The sequence below is a fragment of the Cebidichthys violaceus genome, unplaced genomic scaffold (genome assembly GCF_023349555.1).
Source record: "Cebidichthys violaceus isolate CVI_PGR_0920_01 unplaced genomic scaffold, fCebVio1.0.p SCAF_1, whole genome shotgun sequence".
Taxonomy (NCBI): domain Eukaryota; kingdom Metazoa; phylum Chordata; class Actinopteri; order Perciformes; family Stichaeidae; genus Cebidichthys; species Cebidichthys violaceus.
Window position 1 is genome coordinate 4,220,266 of NW_027176262.1, and position 23,494 is coordinate 4,243,759.

Consider the following 23,494-nt stretch of genomic DNA (forward strand, 5'->3'; position numbering starts at 1 on the left):
CTCTGTCTCTCTCTCTCTCTCTCTCTATCTCTCTGTCTCTCTGTCTCTCTCTCTCTCTCTCTCTCTCTCTCTCTCTGTCTCTCTCTCTCTCTCTCTGTGTCTCTCTCTGTCTCTCTCTCTCTCTCTCTGTCTCTCTCTCTCTCTCTCTCTCTGTCTCTCTCTCTCTCTCTCTCTCTCTATCTCTCTCTCTCTCTCTCTCTCTCTCTCTCTCTCTCTCTCTCTTGCTCAAATGCCTAATTCCAAGAGTCCCTTTTCTGCTCATTAGTCTGTGCACTTATTTTGAAAACCACAGACCTTTATTTAACACAAGATGTGCTTCCATTTCAAAGCCTGTAACATGAGGTTTTACTTGTAGCACGGTGGTTGGAGGGCTGAAGCTTTCTATACTGTTGAAGATCATTACAACTGGTTCACAAAAGTGCTGTGGCCACCATTAAGCTCATTTTGACAGTTCAATAAAGTTAAAAGCTTTCTGCTGCAGTCAGCCTTGGCAGGAGGTAAAAATATATTGTCTAGACTGGCACGGCCATTTGTAAAAACATCTATCAGAGCAACAGAAGACCCAATCTGGGAAACCACTGGCTATTGATCAGACTACGATTTAGCCTCTGGGGGCAATGTCTCTGTAGTAGTGGATATCTGGTGGGTAACGAAAATCCGAGCCAAGACATTGTTCACACTCCGATTAGATCCGTGAATGGAGTTGTGTCTACGACACATGTAGCCTGTTAACAAACTCATTTTAAGCTAATAAAAAGATAATACATCAATACACACGATAGCCGAGATTGTATTTTGGCCTATATGCGATCTGCCTCTTTAACTTCAGCCAGCTATCAAGTGGCCACTCACATGAATGTAACACAATATACATCAAAGAGCGAGATCATATAATAAATGAATGAACAAAAGAGATTATTGGAGGGGCGATCTTTTTGATTCATCGTAAATCTCAGATATAATAAACCCCAAAACTCTACTGAGGGGTGACACACACATTGTACGTTTGCACACACACACACACACACACACACACACACACACACACACACCATGCTGGTGACCTCATGTGCAAATGATGATCACGATCCTCAGGAGCACTGGCCCGTTGCCCTTTTCCTTCCTGCCTTTCAAAAGTTCACTCCTGTTGATTCTTAAAGTGGAAATGAGTTAGAGGAAGAGTAAAGGAATACTGATGGAAATTCAGACGAGAAGTGAAACCTCCAGGTCTGAGGTTGCATTGAGACGTACGTGTTCTGTCAAATGCAAGTTATTTTCTCTCTATTCAAATTAATTTAAATAAGTCCATTAACACTTAATCCCACACCATTAGATACATTTGTCTTTTATATTGATTGCCCAAAATTAACTGTCTTGAACTCCTATGATGAGATTTGAGACTGAAATGATAACAGATTTCTGTCCTGGATGCATTGCGTGTATAAACACTGCCCTCAAGTGGTAAAAAGAAGAACAGCAGTTTTGAGATGTTTCAGATTACTACTGTCATATGACCATAACCATGAATAAATAAGACAAATACACCATGCATCCACTGATAAAGCAATACCATGCTCTCACACAAACACAACCTAAAATAAGAACATCATCTAGAGCTTTCATGCCGTGAAAGAGAAGAGGCCTGTTACCCCCAAATTCATAAATGATCATTATAATATGGCAAAGTGTACTTGGGTAATGTGCAGTAGCGAGCAGAAAGAGTCCACATGCATGCGCACTAAAACGGACTCAGTCTTTGGTTCTGAGTGTAATCAAGTAAACTGTGAGAGTCAGAACAAACCACACAGGGCAAGTAAAACATAAGCATTACAAAATCAAAAATATTGTTTTACATGTATATCTAAAAGTGTCCGTTCACGGATCCGTTTTAAATCTCTATCTCTACTTTGGAAGACATTTAATTTTTGCAGTATTGCACAATTTGTCTTGGGAATAGAAACCACAAGAGCGTGAAGAAACTAGCACACTTGCATATTCTACATTTTATTATTCTGTACAGCTCCCGTCTTTATGATTGTCTTAACAGCCTGCAGCAGCGCCAAAGGCTGCACGAATACGTTTCATAGAAAGCTTGCTGAGCAAAGCGTGAAATATGAAAGTTACTTATATCACACCAGGAGCTCCTCCTTGAGACAATAGCCATTGTGCATGGGACATTCTTATACGTACATAGCTAAAATACAGCACAATGTTTCTATTCTTAATAATGATCCACTTGAAGACTTATGAAGCAAAAGTTAAAGGTAATTTGTCTTGTTTTCTTAGTATTCGTTATTGAGCAATGTTCAAAACATGAAGCAGGCTGGGAAATCGTATCGTACCAAATAAAACATGCAACACACAAACAAACGAATGGGAAGCAGATTAGAATGTATTAACAATATTTATTCACTACAAGTTCCAGTGTTATTTTTCCTATTTCATTTCGACCCAACAGTAAGAACAAGATGTATTTTTTTTTTTATACATATTTACAGATTGGCTTAACTATTGGCAATATTTCACAAGTCATTATTTATCTATATACACAACCCATATATCACCATGTGTACCACACGCCGCCCTATGGCCGGGGTAGCAGATGAGAGATTTGTATTCAATCTGGGTTAAAGTCTCAGTAGTTTTCTACTGATTGTGCTCTCTGTCCTCCATTGTTCCTGCAAACAGAGGGCAGAGTTCGTAAAATAATCTCAGTTTAGCTTTTCCAGCCTGAAATTTTCTCTGGGAAGAACCGAGCCAGAGACGCTAGAAGAAAAGTTCTCCTTAAATTTTGTCGGCCAGTGCTCGGGGCAGGGACACCGGGAGAGATGGTGAGTGAAATCTAATTAATTGTGAAAACACTGTCAGACGAAAAGGCTGGGAGGTAATTAATGGACCTTTGATCATTTAAACGCTTTAAGCCTTACTGTATTTATGAATCAATGTGTGTGTGTATGTAGCTCTGTTACACGGTAGACAACCTTGAGACAAGAGAGAAAAAAAAACGTTGGATAAATGTGCAATAATACTGAGCAGGTGAATAGCAGACCGGGGTCAAATGTACACAGGTGAATCAAACATATTTGTGATTGAGCTGGACTGATATATGTTGTAGTAACTGATACAAAATAAATTAAAAAAAATGCAGATAATAAACTACAAGCCATATTATGACTGCCAGGTAAAAAAAAGGAGAATTTCAGGATTACAGTTTGATCCAGGTCTGTAAACGTCGGGCCTACATCAATGACGACAAACTGGGATGGAAAGTCAGTGTTGACTGGTACTCAGGTCTTTTTTGTGACTCCATGTGAATTACAGTAAGGGACGACAGCAACAAAACAAAAGAACCTCACCTTGGCTAGTATTTATTCCTCACATTTTCCAATTATGTGTTGGGATTAAAGAGCATTTGTTTATTTATGACTCCAGTCTAAAATAATGCGCTAATACCACTCCAAAGTAGCTGCCAACCCTCCCAGTTATTTTTTTTTTAAATGTATTAATTATTTAAGTACTTGAGAGTAATATAGCACCTGCTATGAAACGACATGAAAACATAAATAAATGTAATAGTCCCCACATAAAAAGGTGTTCATAAAGTCAGTGAAGTCAACTGGACTAAATAATATTAAGAATATAAAAATGTTCACACCATAAATCATGAGATTATATGTGTTAAAGCTGGAGCACATTTTGTAATGTTAGCACATAAATTTGTCTCAATATATATTTAAATGCCAAAAAAGCACATTCAATTTAATCTCATCTGTCAAACGCAAAGAGGAATTGCTTTCAAGAATAAAACACACTTTCCAATATTGCATGTCAAACACAAAAAAAATTGCTGCATTAAATATTGCATCATAGCTACAACAAATTATTAGTATCGGGCATTGAGGCAATGCACAATAAGAAATGAGGATTGAGAAATTTGGGAACACTGTAACAGTTCTTTAACAGGCTGGTAAGATTTGGTTAAAATATAAATACAGTAGGTCAGAAACACAGTGAAACGTTCTACCATATACAGCAGAGGTGTCTATTATTTATAGTCAAACCTATGGCCATTCTTTTGTTAAACCATACTGTATTTACCTCAGACCTTGTAATGAAATGGCAATACTCATTTGAAAATAAAAAAAAAAAAATCCCTTCATTGAAACCAATATAACATTGACTATCAAAACCAGCTTGTTGTCTAACAAGAACCATTTTAAAATTAAGACACATGAGTTGTAGAATATGTATCAGTCAGACATCATGTATGTTCTTTGATTCACAATCTAGCCTACTTTTGTACAGTAGAAATATGTACAGTAGAAACCGATAGGAGTACGCCTGTCATGGGGAAGAACATCACCTTATATATATATATATATATATATATATATATATATCCATCATAAAGCATTTATGAAATAAGACATCTTCTCATCCACGTCTTCTCAAAGCAGCACTGATGTGACATGAACCAAATTAGGACAACAGCAAAGATGAACGTAGCAAAGGCTACGACTATATCCATCTGCAGGTTCAAGTTTAAATCAGAGGGACAGTAGCTTTCTGTTGTGATGATTCAGTGTTTGTGCTATCTTCAAATATCACTAATATTGTGTGAGCGCATAAAAGGGTTGATATATGAAGTATGGGTAAAGCATGTCATCGTTAAGTTATTGTTCATAAAACAGCAGTTTTGATAATAAAAAATTGTTCTGAAAAGTGCGAAAACGTAGTTAAAATGTTTGCTTTCAATAAAGTAAAGTATATTATGCAACGTATTGCACCCAATAACACCCCTCTCCTTAAGCTTCTAAGGCCATTTCACCCGACATCATTTCATTCTAATACTTTCATCCATCAGCTTACTCCCAACAGACGTTTGAACATTCACTATTTCAGTGCATAATCCTCATCAACTCTGAAAAGAAGTTATTAGAAATAATATGGATGTAATTTGTTATCCTAAAACAAGAGACACATGCATTTACGTGGGAATCATAGCTCGCTCCTCTCTGACCATGCAGTATGGACACACTGAGATGACAATGCCTTGTGTTGCCTTGAGTCCAAAAAAGAAAAAAAAGAAAAAGAAAAAAAGCCCACAATCATCACAATGATCCAGCCTTGAAAAAAATATCTGGGGATCCAGGTTCTGCAGGAAATTTCACTACAGCTTTCACCCAAGTGAAAAATAGTTCCCACCACATCCGCCAGGAAAATCCATCCAATAAGACGACCAGATTCATTGCAGCGCTCGACTACTAAATGAAAGGTCCCATACAACAAGGAATTGGCATTAAATGAACTCTGCACTGTTAAATCCCAGTTAGTTTTTAGATAAAGAGGTCAAGACAAGACACAGTTGTAAAGGGCAGCGGGCTGCTTCAGCCCATATTCGGTCTGTTTTTCATCAGTGCGTTTCAAACGTCAAAACCAAACACTCATTCAGTCTCGTTGTCAAAGCTAAGAGTTTACCAAACGAGACGTTACACCAGCGAGCCCGCTCTGCTCTGGGCGGGCACCATGACAGGCACCGCCCCCATGCGCTCCAGCGTGGCCTGGCTCACCGCGTAGGAGTGCGTGTGCTGCCCGTGTGTGGACGTCACCACCGGTTTGAGGCTCACGGAGCCGTTGCTGCGCACCATGGCGGGAGGGGACGGGGCAGAGTTTGTGGTGACCACCAGAGTTTTGGGTGGCGGCAGCGTGTGGCTGCCATTGGCAAACGATGTCGTCATCGTCGCCGTCGTTGGCTGCGCGTGACGGGACAGCGGAGCTGAGCCGGGTGCTGTGGACACTGTACTGTGGCCGTGTCCCGCGTTCTGGGCCTGTCCGTGGCCGTGTGCACCGTGAGCAGCAGTGGAGAAGGTCTGGCGAGTGTCTCCGTTGTAGCGCGTGTAGGAGTTGGTGTCGTAGTTGGGTTTGGGGTTGTGCCAGTAGCGGCTGTTGTAGGTGTTGGTAGACGTCAGCGTGTCGTTCTCGGAGGATGAGGCGTCTGCGTGGAAAGCCTTCACCGACGAGGACCTCTTGGGAGGGAGGTCATCTTCTCTGTTCAGAAGATACATGAGTGGACGTTGTGAGGATATCAGTGCAATAAGGAATGATGTCTTCAAATATTAATAAAAAAGTTATTTATTAATGTGTGCCCTTATATCTTTCTGTGACAGTGGATCACAGTAACTGGACACATGTGCAAATAGTACAATAGCAAGACAAATACCAAAATCAAAAATATATATATATATATATATATTTAAAAAACATTCAAACAACATAAAAAAGAAAATACTTTACACTGCTTTTAAGCTGCAGTTTATTGAATCCTGGCTCACATAATTTGTGTTTTTCTTTTATGCAGAGTCATTTGGGGTAAATGAGTTTGGCTCCTGATAAATCTGGGTGACATAAAACATATTCGTTGTGATTTGCTGTTCGTGGGGGGAAAAGCAGAGCCGTCAGGGTGGAAATTTAATATGGGATTAAGCCCAAAATGAGGCATATGTTATCAGTTATCAATCATCCAAAGCCTCAGATATCTGAACTACCATTTATCTTCCAAATGATTCATGGAGTGATTGAAGGGGAGAAATTGCAGCCCATTTAATCAACTGACAGAGCTTCACAGACTGTTTGAACAGACAAATTAGCCTGTGATGACGGAAACATTTGCTGTCAGGAGATAAGATTAAGCTAAATTCTCCAAACTTTAAATCCAATTAACTTTTTTTTTTTTTTTTTTGAACCGATTCTTTGCGATTGCCTTGCTGACACACTAATCATTCTACACAAGGAAATACAAAGCTGCTGCTGCATCTTATCGCCTTTTGAACTAGAGCAGAGAGGCCAAAAATGTAGTCGCCACCCTTCCAGCCTGGAATACATGTGCAAGAAAACAATCCCTTATCGAGACACCATATCCCATAATAGTATGTTGTCTGTTGTCTGTAGGCACTGGAGACTAACAGCGTTTGGTTGCAATTGACCAAAGCCACAAATCAAAGCCAAACCTGATCTCATTGGGGATCTCCTCCTCGTCGTATTTGTTCTTGTTCTTCCAGTAGAAGAGCGTGACCACCACTAACAGGGAACAGATGATGACAGCGAGGACTCCAGTGGCGATGGTTCCCGCTATCAGACCCACGCTTTGAGGCTGGGCTGCGGAACGGAGAGACAGGAGGAGTAATGAGTAACGGTGAAGTCAGTCTTAAATCATCCCGGATCCAAGACAATAAGTTGATTCACTTGTTTTCAAGCTCATGTGTGCACTTTCAAAGAATTGTGAGTTTTAGTAGACACATAAGTGGCAATAAAAAAAAATGTTGGGTCATAAATTGACTCTTGAAGGAGCAATACACGCCATTCAGAGCATTAATATAGCAGCGAACAACGATCCATGTAAAGACACAGTGAAGTAATGTCTTCCTGAGCAGAGAATGAGGTTGCTCTCCCTCTTTGTGCGTTACAATTCGAGCTTCTCCTCGCTTTGTTTACATAGCCAGGCTGGCCGCGAGTGCATGTTAGCGCACGTGAGCGCACGGGCGCTAATTTACCGGTCAGCGTCATCGTGGAAGCCCTAATGGGAAGTTAGGTTCATCGAGATGATGAACTGATATCCAGCACTGATTTGAATATGTAAGGGGATTCCACAGTGCCTTAAAGGATGACTTCCTGATTCCCAGAAATGCCCATTCCTGTGTCAGATGACAGTTTTCAATATCTATATGTGCAACGACTATGTTATCAGTTTTTCCCCAATAATACTCAAGTGAAATAAACATCAGTGGAACAGAACAGTTTTGAGTATCGCCTATTCTTTCCGAGCATTTACATGTGTTGGCAATGACTGACTCCACTGTTGTCTCTGACAGACGGACTCAGCACTCTGCTGTCTGTCTGCTTGTATTCCTGACACTGAGCGTCATCCTGTCACACACTGTCAAAATAAAACACTATGTCACCATGTTACATTCCTTCCTGTCAAGCTATCAAAACCGTCTGACCCTGTATGACCCGAAACCAACTCTGTCTTTTCCTCCTGACTGAAGGAGGCCTGCTGCTGTCTGCGAGATGCTCTGCTCTCGTCATTTGTTTGGTTGCTTGTGTTTCTGTTTATCTGTCTAACAACACTCACTCGAGGGGGAGAAGACTTTTAACTTCCCGTGTGTCAAGAGTGTGAGTGAGACGAGGCTTTTCCATCTGTGAATGTGCACCCCCCCCCCCCCCCCCTCACAAACACAGCCACGTCTCAGCCGGTTCTATGTACGACAACAACAGCGTCACATGGATCCAGCAGGAGAGGAGCAGGGCGCTGGAGTGTACTCACGTGCTACGACCTGCAGGTTGAGCAGACAGGTGCTCTTGCCAATAACATTGCTGGAGGTACACTGGTAGAGTCCTGAGGTGCTGGTGCTGATGTTTCTCAGTGTTACAGTGCCCTGCATCTGGTCTGATGGACACACACAGAGCCACATAGTTAAAGTGACTATAAAAGTATGCAGTATGAAAAAGAAATCAACTGAACTACTTATATCTACCAATAGAGGGTGCTATATAACTTTAATACAAAGTGTTGCAGTAAGAACATTTTCCTTTCTTTCACATATGATGAATGGGTTGAGTCGTGAGTTTGGAATCATAGAGCTGTACACTACTGGATCCATTAAAAAGGCCTCAGCGGCTGAAGGAAGTGAGCCAGATTTCCACCTGTTCTCTTGACGGTGACGTGGAAATGTCACAGCTGTCTGTGTCAAACTAAACTCACACAGAGACAAGAGTGACATTGACGAATCCAGGTTCTCATTTCAGAATGAATCACATGCAAAAAGCAAAAGAGGACAGACTAAAAAAAATTTAAAAAGGTTAATCTCGTTTAACCAGGTGGGCTTTCTGACTACCATCAAGAGGAGGAGATGCATCCTAAATGAAGAGTAAATTGATTTAATGAGTTCGTTTTAAGTTTTACAATACAATATGAATAATTTGGTCTTAATATAAAAAATGAATCATATAGCTTATATTGAAACATCTCAATAAATCTCTCAAATAGTTGAGATTTAATTCATATATTTAATTTGAAAGGTTTAAAATAATGTAAACAGCATAAGATAAGTATCATGCAACTATAACAAACTCACATGTTGGTTAGTATGATTTTGTACAAGTATTTTTACCAACACAGCTACAATTTTGCCGTGATAAAGTTTAGCCTCTTGGACAGACATCTCCAGTATGACCTCACAAATGCTGATGATTGACATGTATTAAATTACGAGTTTGCAGATGTGATTCAGTTTCAGTTATTTCCTAGTGTCGACATTATTTATCTGTGTAAGAAAACATTAACTTTACTGTTGTGGTAGTCTGCCATTTGCAATTGATGTTACATTTTGTATGTTAGCCTTTTATTGGCCAGTAGTGTACAGACAAAGACAGTGATCGGTGATGAAGATTATTTGGCTGTGCGGTGGGCACAACCGGAAAGGGGAGTCCACGACGGCCAGTGCTCTCTGATGCTGAAAACCAAACACAACTGGGATAAACCCGCTCCTGTTCTTCTGAGAGTAGTTGAATGGGTGCTAGATCAACACTTTGCTAAATTTGAAGCAGCATGGCAACAGAGATCATTCGCACCGGTCCAGCACAAAAGCTGTGTCAGAGTCGGTATTCAGCATGACAGAGTTAGCACAAAAATAGAAACAACAACATTTGTGACGCACTCAGTCACAAATTCACAGGGTTTGGAACACTCCATCCATTCATCCATCCATCATCACCCCACAGCAGGATCAGTGGGGGGGGGCGGGCAGTAGTTTGGGCCTGGCACATGACAGGTGGCGGTGATGGTGGGATTGTTGCTGAAGCTATGTGTGTGAGATTTACCAGCGAAGGTGGGGCAAAAGGGAACTCCGACGGCCAGCTTGTTTGTAATACCTTGCATGGCGTTGTGCGGCAGCTTGGGCAGCGCGTCCAGCTTCTCCCAGGAGTAGGACGGCGTGGGAATACCTTCCTCTGAGCTGCAGATCAGCATGATGTCACTGCCTACATCCAGCGCGCCCTGGATTCGACATGCTGGCACCGAGGGGGGCACTGCCAGATGGAGAGAGTGGGTGGCGTCATGTTAACCACTTTACAATGCAAATCGTATGTTTTCCTAATTGCAGGGGGAATTTCATATTCACAAAAAGCTGAAGACTCATTAATCCAACGGCACTTGCACGCTGCTTTACTGCAAATTGTCTCAACAGGATTCTTCTGGTTACCTAAAAACTAGAGTTTAAACCTTCTATAATTTGTCATACTCATGTGTTTTGTTGTTGTTTACTAATTTTTAGAGCGCTACAACTGGCAGGAAATGATGCCCACCAAGCTAAACGGCAAAACCAAAGAACTCTCAGACAATGAAATACTGAATATCAGAAGAAAACAGACTGAAAAGCTGTAGTTCTTGCAAACTCAACATGAGATTACATCTAATTGTCTTCTCTACGTTGTCTCAGTTAATGAAGTGAATAAAGCATATTGACATTGTGTTGCAGCAGATTCAACCCTGCTGTCTTCTCATGTAAGAAACAGCTCTCGTCTTACTCTTCCAAATATCACAAAAATGAATGTTCTGCGGTGACGTGTGGTTAGTTACCCAACACGGTGAGCCCAATGACGCCAATGTTGCGCCCTCCTCTGTCTGGGAGGTTGTTGACCAGGCACTGGTAGGTCCCAGTGTCGGACAGCTGGGTGTTGTTGATGAAGATGGAGGCACTTGTACTTGGCATGGTGGCCACGAAGCCCACACGGCCATTGAGGTGGTTGGCGAGGCTGAACACCTGGCCGCCCTGGTAAATTATCACCTGGATCGGGATGCCATGGGGAGGGGAATCGAAGAGACACGCAGAAGGTTATGGACGTACAAAAGGACAGAGGGATGAGGTGAATTGGTAAGTAGATAAAGTAAATGGGAAAGGGTGGAAGGCAGAAAGAGACATTGGTGGCAAAGAGGTCAGAGAAAAAAAAATGTGGGGGAAAAGAGAAAAGAAAGAAATATTGAAAATTAGCAATTAAGTCTTTATAGTGATTATTCAACGAAATTGCTTCTTTCACTCTTGAGGGGCTGGACACTTTATGAATGTGGTTCCTGGACATTTACTGTAGTTGCCTGTTACATATATCTCTCACTAGAGGGAGACCTACTTCCACTAAGAGGCTGAAATACAGCTTGACAGTGAAAAGTGAAAGTTACGGAGTGGGCAGACTTTTATGTCCTGAGAAACAAACAAACAGAAAGAGAAAAAATATATTTTATTTGTAAGTGGTTGTTTCTAGCTCACTGGGTAGATTCCAGGGTACATACTAAAAGTATGCTTTCATGGTACCATAAGGCTCTTCGGATAAAAGCATCCACTAAATGGATATGCATAATTGAAAGCATTTTAACTTGGAAACATATAAACTGCAATCTGATAAATCAAACAGTAGCAAGGCGGGACGATTTCTGCACAAGGGATCCAATCCAGCGAGAAATTAAACCAAAAGTCTAGGCCTACATCCGTGATCTTTCAGAATAATCGCAATGAGAACACACTTGTGAGAATGAATTACCACCTTTTGGATTCAGGTAAGCTTGTCTCAGGTCCAAGTTAAAGAGCGACGGACGGATCATTTTGTTTTAAAAGCTTCCCTCAGGCCTCCAACCCTGGCTGAGCGGCTCGTTTGTGAGGCCGAGCCAGATGCAAAACAGCTCTCACCCCTCAGCTGGGCCCACACAAAAGATGAAGAGGACACACGCAAACACATGGCATGTGCACACAAGTCTGACACTCACACACGCGCACCAGCTCACACACACACACACACGCACACAACACACGTGCGCACACGTACACACATAGCATAGCATGGTGGGGAATCAGAGGGACTATTCAGTTTGGTGAAAAGAGCCCTCATTGAACTGTTCAAAGACCCAGTCAGGGAAACAACCGGCACCAGTGTGTATATGTGTGTGTGTGTGTGTGTGTGTGTGTGTGTGTGTGTGTGTGCATACGTGTGTGTGTGTGAGTGAGAGTGATAGTTCTGATGAAAGTGCAGGGGTGTGTATGTGACCGTGTCCTCTACCGCTGCTTAACGGTTGTAAATTGCACGGCTGCAATTTCCTGAGTGCAGTACGCTCGCTTTGTCCTCTTATGTGCAGATGAATAGGCAGCTCCTCAGCTGTGATGAGAGCCTGCAACTGCATCTTCTGTGTGTGTGTGTGTGTGTGTGTGCATGTGCGTGCGTGTGTGTGTGTGTGTGCGTGCGTGCGTGTGTGTGTGCGTGATGACTATTCTGCCTCAGACTGTTTTTCAGTGTAATAACTGTTTCACTTTTATTTTGTCTGTCCACTTTCTTACCGTCAAATCATTTTTCCATTTTCTGTCTGGCACTCTCTCCGTCTGTCTCTGCCTACCTCTGTGTTTCCATCTCTAACAGACGGCACCGGTGTGACCTGGCTCTACACTCCTGGTGACCTAACAATATAATCTGCATGCTCAGTGAAAGTGATCCAATCAATCGGCCTCACACGCAACACATACTCAGCGTGTTTGTGTGTGTGTGTGTGTGTGTGTGTGTGTGTGTGTGTGTGTGTGCATAAGTGAGCAGAGGATATTTTTCTGTGGGTTTTAGTTATTTCCAAAAATTCAAAAAAGCAACAAAAAGGAATCACTCAAGGTAGCAATACTGTCCGCCAAAAAATGATTTAATGGACAGATAAAGATGTCACATTCCATCTATTTTCTTGAATGTACAGTATATCTCTTTCCACTGTGCTGATCCATCCATGTCTATGTGTGTGTGTGTATAAATCACCTCATCCTCTCGCATGACCTGGTTGGTGTTGAAGCTGTGCGCAGGGAGAAAAGAGGTCACGGCCGCCACTCACATGGGGGACGGCCCTAAGAACTCTTGCTGGACTAGCTGGACGTCCTACTGCTGGCCCAGTGGAAAACCTCTGCTACATCCTTTTCCCTCCTAAAACCCTACACACACACACACACACACACACACACACACACACACACACACACACACACACACACACACACACACACACACACACACACACACGCACTGCAAGCATTGACTCATGTTCTAACTACGCCTCTTCATCTTGCTCTGCAATCCAGCCTGAGCCACAGGTGGATGCACACAGTGAACCTTCATATATTATCTGACACTGTGTCAGTCCCACAACCACAGCCTACTGCTGACTGACCCTGAGGATCCTATTGGCCCTCGAAGATGAGGGACACAAAAATATACTTTGTAATTCATTCAAGTACAGGACAAGAAAAGATGGCCTACTTGGTCATCTTCTGAAGACGCTGCTTTGTACCAGTTCTAGTTACCTCCTATCTGATGTCATTGTTTGCCAGCGAGTATGAAAAGCTCATTTCATTGAATGTGTTTTGAGTCCGTCTTCAGATGCTGAATCCAACTCACAGAAAGTCAAAACGGGGTGACCGTGGCTAAGCGGAGAGCAGGGCCGCCTTTCAATCAGAAGGTCGGCGGTTCGATCCCTGGCTCCTGCTCTACTAGTCTCAATGTGTCCTTGAGCAAGACAAAATTGCTCCCATAGCTGCATCTACGGTGTGTAGATAGATACTGAATCATAAGTCTGCTAAATGACCGTAATGTAATGACTCCAATGGCTTTGCTTTATTTAACAGAAATTGCCACCACAGGGTTAAGATTGATTGGCCAGTTATGTTTTCTTAAGTGCATACAAGAACAATACAACAAGGGTGTCTTTTGTTTTTAAGGTTACGCTTTAGTTCAACTCATCATTGATTAGGAGTGTTCACCATGTCTCAATTAGCAACAGTTTCAAACCAAACGCAAACTATGAAAGAAGACAAGGGAAACCCTGTTAGGAGACAAATTCTATGGGGGTCAAAAATTAGCTATAGGTTGGAAAAGAAATTCACAAAAAATGAAGAGAGCCTTAAAACAGTTGGAAGAAATTCTGAGTACAGCAATGGGGGTAAAATCCAACAATAAAATTTCAATGAAAAAGTCTGATATCAGCTCTTTATGTTGTTCAATGGGCCACGGAGGTAGAGGTTAGGAGGAATGCTACATGGGTCAGCTGTCCTGAAACATTGCATAATTTGACTATGTTGTTACAGGATATCACTATAAGCATTACATAAAACACGGCCTTACAAGCAGTGCATTTTCACATTGGCATCAGCAAAAATATATATTTCTGTGATGGATAAACTGCCTTTAGAGAGTCAACGGGAGATTAACCACTTTTGATCTTGGAGTTAGGTTGTGAGTGATGTGGATTTGGCATCATGGTGGGTAAGTGATCTGTGTCCTTCAACTAAGTCCTCATATCGGCGGGAATTCAAATGCTCAAGTGTCTTAAGAAAGACACTTAAAACCCTTCTGGTGGAAAGGACTGTACATTCGCTGACTCTGCATATTGATGTCCCTGGAGGAAAAAAAAAAAGAAGAAGAATTTCCTCCGCGCAAATCAATAAAAGATATCACATTAGAGTATATGAGACAGTGTGTTGAAGCTAAGTGTTTGAGTTGTTACATGACCTCTCCTCAGCCTCTCCACAGGGAGGAGTTACAGCCTCAGACAAACACGCCGTTGTCGGCTTTGTCTGAAATGTTCGGCTTGTTTGACGTGTCCTGCAAAAATGCCTTAGGCAGGGTGGAAGGGAGGCAGCGCGGGGGGAAAGGGTCATATTCGAGGGTATGTGAACGCACCGTCTATTTGATCTATCCTCTCGCAGATTGTTAGTTTCAGCTAAGGATCAGAATCTGATCAACTGAAATACAGCTGTTCTCAATTACAGATTAACATCATTTCTGCACCACAGATTCTCTATGACCTCAATTTCACCAGAGCCTGATTTCACCAAGGATGCACAATTGCTTACCCTATGAGTTAGAAAATAAAAACACAGCTCCCTTTCCAAGAATGGATGAAAACACCTTTCATATATATTTTTTTTTCCCCAGGCTGGATCATTTGTAAATGATTTTTAATGACACTGCAAAAAGTTGCCATCAGTAATGGAGTTCTGGTCGAAACGTTCTCTCTTTAACTCGAAAAGTAAAGAGTGAGTATGTACGAAAATTGGATTTTAAAACATTTCAGGCACTGACCAGATAAAACTGCCAGACGCACCACATTGAACAAATGTCTCCAGAATGATGCAATAACTATTTTAATGATTTCAACTACAAAATCAGTTTTAAGAATTAGTCTCACAGGTGGTGCGAGAGGAGAGTGTACCTGGAGCTTTTATTAGAGCATAAATAAACAGTTTAGAGAGGATAAACAGCATAAAACCATTGTCTAGTGTTTATGTGTGTGTGTGTGTGTGTGTGTGTGTGTGTGTGTGTGTGTGTGTGTGTTTGTAGGTGTGTAGGTGTGTGTGTGTTTATCTGGTTTATCTCACACCTAGCAGCCCAGAGGGACGAGGTCAGGCCAGTTGATCACAACAACGGCATGATAGACAGATTACATCACAGGAAACAACGCATGAACATTACGCACCCAAACACACACACATACTCTCCTCTGAGCTACATGCCTACATGCTGTAATCTGGAGCTCAGCTTGTCCGACGCTCAGAGTAAACAAACAGGACTGCGACCTCAACAAGTGAAGTTTAGACAGAGACTCTAGAAGAGACTCCACACACTTCACCGATCAACCACAGAAATACACTCAAAACACTGATTTATTACAAGATAAAAGTCACGGTTCAGTTTCACACGCCTTCTCTCTTGATCGCCCTCTTGTTGTGAGGCTTTTTTCCCCCCTTGGGCTACTTTTGTCCAGACCTGGCTGTGATCAGGGTCGTTAAGGTGGGGGGGCTAATGTGTGTTGACCCATTCATATAGACCCCCAACAGATTTGCTATCTCACACTGACCGAGACATTTTACTATAGCGCATTTATGGAAAACCTCATGGTTACAGCTTATATAAATAAGTACTTAAAGTAAAATGCGTAAACACGTCACTAGCGTAACTTTTGTATCAAGGCTCCTGATGCACCACCCGGGCACACTTTCTCCTATCATAAACATATGATTTAAAGCTCACTCTTGACTCATTAAGTTATCTACAGTAGCCAATAATGTGGAATCAACCATTAAGGCTGTAAACCACAGGGTAAAGTCTTTAACTGCATGGCAAGTGAAAGCATCAAGCAAATATACAACACGATTAAACATGAGCTACAACAAACAGCCAAGTTGGCAAAGTCAGAGAAGCGAGCGCATCTCGTGCTGTTGCCCTCTAACGGCGCTAAATAACACGCGTCGTCTCTTGTTGTCTGAACACGGTGTTCAAATTTACAGCAGCGGGCGATCTGAGTGGTCCGAGTGCGCTCGCTAAAGTGCTAACGCAAGTGTACAGAGATCTGTTCAGTAATTCTTAATGGCTTTTAGCATCAACTGTAATCATTTATGACATTCTCTTCCTCTAAAATGACCTTGTGCTTGTGCTGTCGTCCGACGCAGCACTTTGTTTCATCACTCACTTTTTAGACTGCTTACCAAATTCACATGCACAACCTGATTGCAGAACTGCAGTTCACACAGTATTTGTTTGTTCTTTTGTGTGACTGCATAGAGTGAGTGTGTGTGTGTGTGTGTGTGTGTGTGTGTGTGTGTGTCACTTAAAAAGGTGTGTGCTCACTGTGTTTGCAATGTCTCCATCTACATGAACAGTGTCATGTGTTACAATGCAGCGTGAAGGTGCAGCGTGAGAACACAATGAATGTCACGCATCCTTCTGTGTGTATCAGCTCCCATCCTCCCTCGCCTGGCATCTAAAAGTCACATGCGTTCATCCACGAGCAAGTGCCTGTACGTGTTTATGTTACTGTTGTTTTGAGCTCCACACGCCCTTATCCACACGTGTGCGCTGTGGAGCATTACCCTGTGATGTGTGCATTTATGGATGTATGGAAACATGCACGACAGTTTTCACACTTCTTTTGTGCAGTCTACATGCGAGTATATGTGCAAAGCCAGTAAATATATATATATATATATATAAGCCCTCCATGTGGATCTGCACTGCATTTGTACCAGCAGTCTGTCTGCCAGTTTGTGTGTGTGTGTGTGTGTGTGTGTGTGTGTGCCGGTGTTTGTGTGTGTGGTGAGAACAGCTGCGATATAGAGCCTGTCGTGGGTGTGAGGTAATTAGTGCAGAAGATGATTGTATTATTTGGACGGCCGACCAGCGTCGGGGTTCAAAGTGAAGGGAGGCAGGTGAGCTTGTACGGCCTGCAGCTGCATGTTAAACAACTCAAATGGAATCACAGAAGTCCCGCAAGGGGGGAGGAAAGAATGAAAGAGCGAGGGAGGGAGGAAGGAAGGGAAGGTGAGAAGAAAAAAAAAAGAAGAAAAAAAAAAGAGGGTAGAGAGTAGCAAGCCAGGAAGCGACAATGGCGAGAAGCCAGTGAGACAAAATTCACATCAATAAGTCAAAAACCGGTAAACTAGCTTCTGGATGCTCTTTGCCATACATAACATTGTTTATAAGGTAGAGAAGTGCTACATGACATTGCTGTCCTGCAGGCTACACTTACAACATCTAATCTATGGACACACCTTAAGCTTACAACTACATCTATATTACTACTAGAGTCATCTTGCATAACTAATATCCTCCTAAAGGTGCGTTCAGATGCACCGGAAAGAGAGATTTTGTCTATTTGTGTTGTGTGCAAAAAAACAAAAACAAAAAAAAAAACCTGTGTTGTAGCACTCTGTATTTTTCACAACAGGCCACTGCACATTTGGCATACAAGTGCAAATACATAACGTCAGCTTGGGCTTTCTTTAATGACCATGCGCGAGAGCAATTGCTATATTGTAACTGCGCTGGATGTCCCACAAGCACCAAGCATTTTCTCTCTCTGTGCATTGTGCAAATTTCTCAATTCTCAAGTTGTTGTTTTTTTTGTCAGTTCTCTTTGCGCTGTATCTGAGCACACCTTAGGACAGATCAAGTCGCGTGTACCTGCTTTGACTTTAATGTTGGCGTTGGGAAGCAGCACCGACATCCACATGACGCGGAAGCAGCAACGTTTCGTTGGAGAATAAGTTACATGCATCTCAGTAGTACAGAATACATCTCAGTAAACAGTGCACTGCAGCTCTGGCTGTTCACGGCCCCTCGCTGTTTAACATCTACAGACATCTGTCATCGCAGTTACGACCCAAATTGATTTGAGGAGCTCTGTCCGCTGGGTCCAAATATCAAGAATACATTTAGCAACACCCCTATCATCATCCAGCACCGACTCCGAACGCTTCTTTTGCTGAAGATTCTCACGAGGAATGCTCCGTCACTGTGATTTGGCGGGTTCATCAGTAATGTGCTCGTGTACCTGCTCTGGCTGGTTGGCATTGGACAGTGGTATCACCATCCAGATGATGTTGAGGTTGTTGAGGGCAGCGCTGGTGGTGAAGGAGCAGGGCAGGACGGCTGCTTGGCCGCGGGCCACCTGGATGCTGCTCTGGGACACCGTCACATCCAGCGCCCGCACACACACTGCGGGAGGAAGAGAGGCAGCGGTCAGTGCCTTGATGCACGGTAGATGAGCACATACAGTATCAAGGAGTACACAAGTAAAACAAGGGAACAGAGCAGAGCAGATATCTAAGTGGAGCCATCGAAATTCCAAACAGATGCATATTGCACAATCTTTCTTACAATATTTGCAATATTGTCTTTTCTGCAGGCTATTGGACTTGTATTATTGGAAAGACCGCCACATGAAGGAGGGGACGTCTATAAGTAATAATAAGCAAAACCTATGCCGTGTACATGTGAGTTTAAAATATTTAAAAAAAGAGAGAAAAAAAAGTCATGTTTAATTTCTTTGTGCGTCCCTTCTCCGCAGCCTTTTAATCTTAACAGCATAACAAACATGATTTCTGAACCAAGCTCCTCTTTAGAAATGCTCTCAGCAGCGCAACAAACATCTAGACCACACTGTGAAGGATCACATGAAATATGCAATAGTTAAATAGGGAAACACGATAGGCTGTCTCTTGAGTTATTCAGTTTTCTAAAACAGCTTGCTTCTTGCTGCCTTCATGGGAACAAGGTCTGTATCAATACATACTAAATGAACATGACAAGTGGGGAGGCTGATGGTTATTTCGGGTACTATTTGCTGCTTCTTGAGCACAAGCGGCACACAAACAACCATGATAGCTTGTTGTCTTGTGCAACAAACTCAAAACCGAGGTACTGAGAAGCGGCTTTCCTCAACTGGATTCAGCTGTCGGCCATAACAGACCCCCAGAGACAAATATGTACATACAGCATCCTATTTCTAGACCAGCTAAAGACATTACAGCCTAAATTAAGTTAGATCTCCCCCGCAAGCATGTATCCATGTCCAAAAACCTCGCATGGGAAGTACTCTTATCTAAACATGGTGAGGAGGATGATGACACTGATATGATTACAGATAATTGATCATGTCCTGTGAATCATCCTTGTTAGTGATAATGTAAGATGATGATCTTGCCATAAGCCAATAGTAGAAACCATCAGCATGTCATTTGTGTGGTAGGTAGGAGTCAAGCCAGATGTCAAGAGCAAATAATGATCGCCTGGCACAACCGAATAGAAATCTCACAACCAGCCATACATCCAGTCATTTGTATTGTTTCTAAGTCACAAAAAAATATGGCATCTGCTATGAATTTCAGGCTGTAAGTGTCATTTCTGCTGAATTTGGGTTTTGAGTATCACATCATATTCTCGCTGACAGACTGCCTGTTGCTCCGTCTCGGTGTGTCCGGAAACCTGCAGACTTCCTACGCTTTCCTTCTGCTGGCAGTCACAACACGCCCTGCAGGCTCACTGCTGGCACGGCGGAGATAGGCAGCGCTCGAACGGCTCCTCTCAGTTACGGTTCATAAGAGATATATCCATGAAAAGACTCGCCATACATTATGCAAGCAATTTCACTTGGAATGTCCATGTGTATCATTTACAGCGGTATGATTCCTCACTGTAACTCAGTTGCTTGAATAAAAGGACTCTTAAGTTGAGCAGAAGGACAGTGTCCACAGTTTGTACGTCACAATGCAGCTAATGAGCTCCCTTTAGCCCTTATGACATCCACAATCTCGGGCCATCATTATGAATATAATAAATGACAGTCTTTGGTCACCACTCTAATCTGATCTTCCTTTATCCTCTGTGTACACAATGTTCACTTCATGCACACAGTCAACCTATGTTCTTATAGGAGTATTAACGGCAAAGCAGGATAAGTTCACGCAAAAGGTTACGACCCTAACAGAATATGAGATTGCATTGGCAGCTTGAGATCAGTGTAAGTGTTTATTGTCATGGCCACCGAGATATTAAATGTGCTGGATTTAGGCAGGGAGAAAGACAGAGGAAGATTGAAGAAGAGAAAGAAAGAGGAGGTCCTAGAGGAATGAAGATAGAAAGAGCTTCTTATCGTCCCTAAGCCTCCTCCAAGGCAGCAGTCTCTCAAGCCCACAACAGCTGGAGGGCTCATTTCAAAACACTGGATTAGGGAACCTCTGCGCACAGAGCCTGTAAGCCTCCACGACCAAAGAAGACACACTCAAAATCACAAACAAGCCCAGAAACATACTGTACATACGCACATATGCACACACACACACACACACACACACACACACACACACACACACACACACACTGCCCTCCAACACAGACACACACACAAACACACACGTGACATCCCACCCACTGCCATGCACACATATTCAAACTCATCAGTGGATGTCATCGGTGACATACGTACGGTTGCCCTTCAGGGACACATCTAAGAGACGGCTCGACAGCTCACCAGCCACACTGCGCAGTTGCTTGGCATTGCCTCATTATTGCACAAACTTCTGCCAAAGCTTTATGCCAGCTCTTCAGCGCTACTCTTGGAGCATGTCCGGTAGACAACTGCTCTTCCAGAATGAATACTTTAAAGGGCTTGATGTGTGAGGGATGAATGGTGAGCAGCTCATTGTCAAATATGGCCACCCAGATAAAAAAAAATGTATTCACTACAATATGCTGTGTTTTGTGCTATTGTGGTACTACAAATAACATAGCTCTGCTGTTTAAATTACTATTCTAGTCAGATGCAACCTATGGTGATTTAAGGAAGCACTCAAAGACAGGCCAGGGATTGATACAGTAGCTGGTTCTTCACGCTTTTCCTTTTTTCTTTTATTTTTAAACATTTATTTGCCATTCTTGCCCGGGGCTGAGTGCAGCACAGCGTTCTGGAGGCATCTTCTTGTCTCCAGGCTGAGATCTGTGATGTAAATGAGCTGTCCATCTCAACGGGTTTACCATCCAAGACATTTTTCTATCGACAAACATATCGATCCTATACTGCTCTCTTTTCCCCAGTGCTCAGCAGGAGCCAGACCAGCCTGACTGACAGGAAATAGGGAAAGTATATGTAATAGAAAATCACAGCATGGCCACCTTTATTAGGGTCCAATGAAAGACTGAACAAAACAGCGTTTTGACAAAAACTCTGAGATGATTTGGTCAAGTCATTTTGACTCAAGGACAAACTAGTGAGGCATAAGAGACAAGTGAGGAACAAAGTGGTTTGACGGGTGAGCAGACAGTTTGAGTGGTAGTGGACAGGGAGGAAGGGAAGAGCACAAGGGAACGATGCAATATGGGGAGGGAGGGACAAAAGTCAGACATGGGAGGTACAGAGAGGAGGAATAAATAAAAGAGAGAAAAGGAAGATAGAAGGAAGGAGGGAGGATGCTGCCGTTTCCAGAGAGGCCTAATTGATAAAGTCACCTCAGGCAGCGCTAGCGGAGTGAAGGAGAGAACCAACAGCTCCGTTAAAACAGCTCTCTCTTTCCTCATTCAGGAGCGCAGTGTCAAAACTGCTGTTGATTAATGCATGAGAAAACCACACACCTTAGAGAGCATGGAAATATGTGTGTGTGTGTGTGTGTGTGTGTGTGTGTGTGTGTGTGTGTGTGTGTGTGTGTGTGTGCTCTAACTCAGTCAAGCTAAGGCGCAGCCATGATGGGATGGAGGGCAAATGCAGGGTGAATACAACACTTCCACTCTCTCACTCACTAAAACACTCATTGTCTCTCACTCTCTCTTACACACACACACACACACACACATACACACACACACACACACACACACACACACACACACGCGCACACAGATTTGTGTGTGTCAGCTTGGCAAGTAATTTGCATCCTGCGTTTTTATTCATGTGGCTCTTTTATTCATAGCCTTTACTTTTATTTCAGTTTCAAACAGATGCCCCTGATGCTGTGATGTGATGAGCCGCTGGCACGGCTTCAGTAGGTGTGTTGGAACACACACACACACACACACACACACACACACACACACACACACACACACACACACATACATACACCTGTTTTAAGTGAGATGATTGATGATGGTGTTAAAAGTCAGACTAAAGAAAGGCAACACAGCACACATCGATACACGTGTAAAAGTGACATATATGCACAAGTGAATGTCAAATACTTCTGCCTGTTTTTGGAACATACCAATAGTATTCCCATTTTCAACCCAGAAAGCAACATTAACGTCGCAGTTGGCCGGCTTCATGCGTGACAGCAACCTTTTGTCAGCTGCGTTTTTCTCAGAGCGTGAGACCTCTTAAGAAGTCAGAGGAGAAGAGTAAGAGATCGAGCATAAAATCATGCATCTCCTGCTTCAGGCGTGACAGTTGGCCGCTCTGATCACATTTCATGTTTAATCTGCATCCTCTTGCAATTCCTCTTCGGACTCAAACGCCATTTGCGATCGCCGTAGCGCTTTAACCTCCACGGTAGAAGTGAATCAACTGCAAGGACAAGAAAATAAATAAATAGCAAAAGCATGAAATTAGACACAAGCATGACCACATCCACACGTGGAATTCACGTGCAGCGACACCTGTGCCCAAACACAGACTGTGTCCCATTCTCTTATAGACCCAGGAGCTTCGTGGTGAGCTGTGTTCATGTATGGCGGTCCTTGTGATGTTGCCGCTGCCCGTGAGGCACCAGGGAGAACCAACAAGCGAGCAAACACACATACGCCTGAAACTCAGGTGGTATGTTTGTGTACCCAGCTGCTCTGTGGCAACTCATCAAGCACCATGCTCAAAGCACTGCTGAGGTTAAAAATAAAGTCACTAACTCACTCAGTTTTCATAAAAGGCAGTGCAACAATGTCATTTGTACACTTCAGTTGTTGTGCAAATTAAATAAACAAGATAAAAAAGTGTTCATTTGTGAGTTTCAGAAGTGTTGGTGGGTGGACTGTGTTAGCTTTGGGCAGCTGTTTCCCCCTGTTTCTAATCTTTGTGCTAAGCTAGGCTAACAGGCAGCTATAGTTGTGGCTTCATAATAAATGTACGGACATGTGAGTGGCATCAATCTTCTCCAAGTAGTTT

General features: G+C 42.7%; 1 protein-coding gene across 1 annotated transcript in view; it reads right to left on the reverse strand.

The window, feature by feature from the left end:
• Window positions 1-2,418: 2,418 nt before the first annotated feature.
• The window catches only part of igsf11 (immunoglobulin superfamily member 11), a 92,207-nt gene continuing 71,131 nt past the window's right edge, over window positions 2,419-23,494 (reverse strand). Inside the window, exons 3-8 of the mRNA XM_068707024.1 lie at window positions 18,401-18,564; window positions 10,637-10,844; window positions 9,931-10,086; window positions 8,324-8,446; window positions 7,008-7,155; window positions 2,419-6,048 (exon numbers count right to left, since the gene is read on the reverse strand). Coding sequence (XP_068563125.1) covers window positions 5,490-6,048; window positions 7,008-7,155; window positions 8,324-8,446; window positions 9,931-10,086; window positions 10,637-10,844; window positions 18,401-18,564 — 1,358 coding nt within the window. The 3' untranslated portion in view covers window positions 2,419-5,489. The remainder of the gene's footprint in view (window positions 6,049-7,007; window positions 7,156-8,323; window positions 8,447-9,930; window positions 10,087-10,636; window positions 10,845-18,400; window positions 18,565-23,494) is intronic.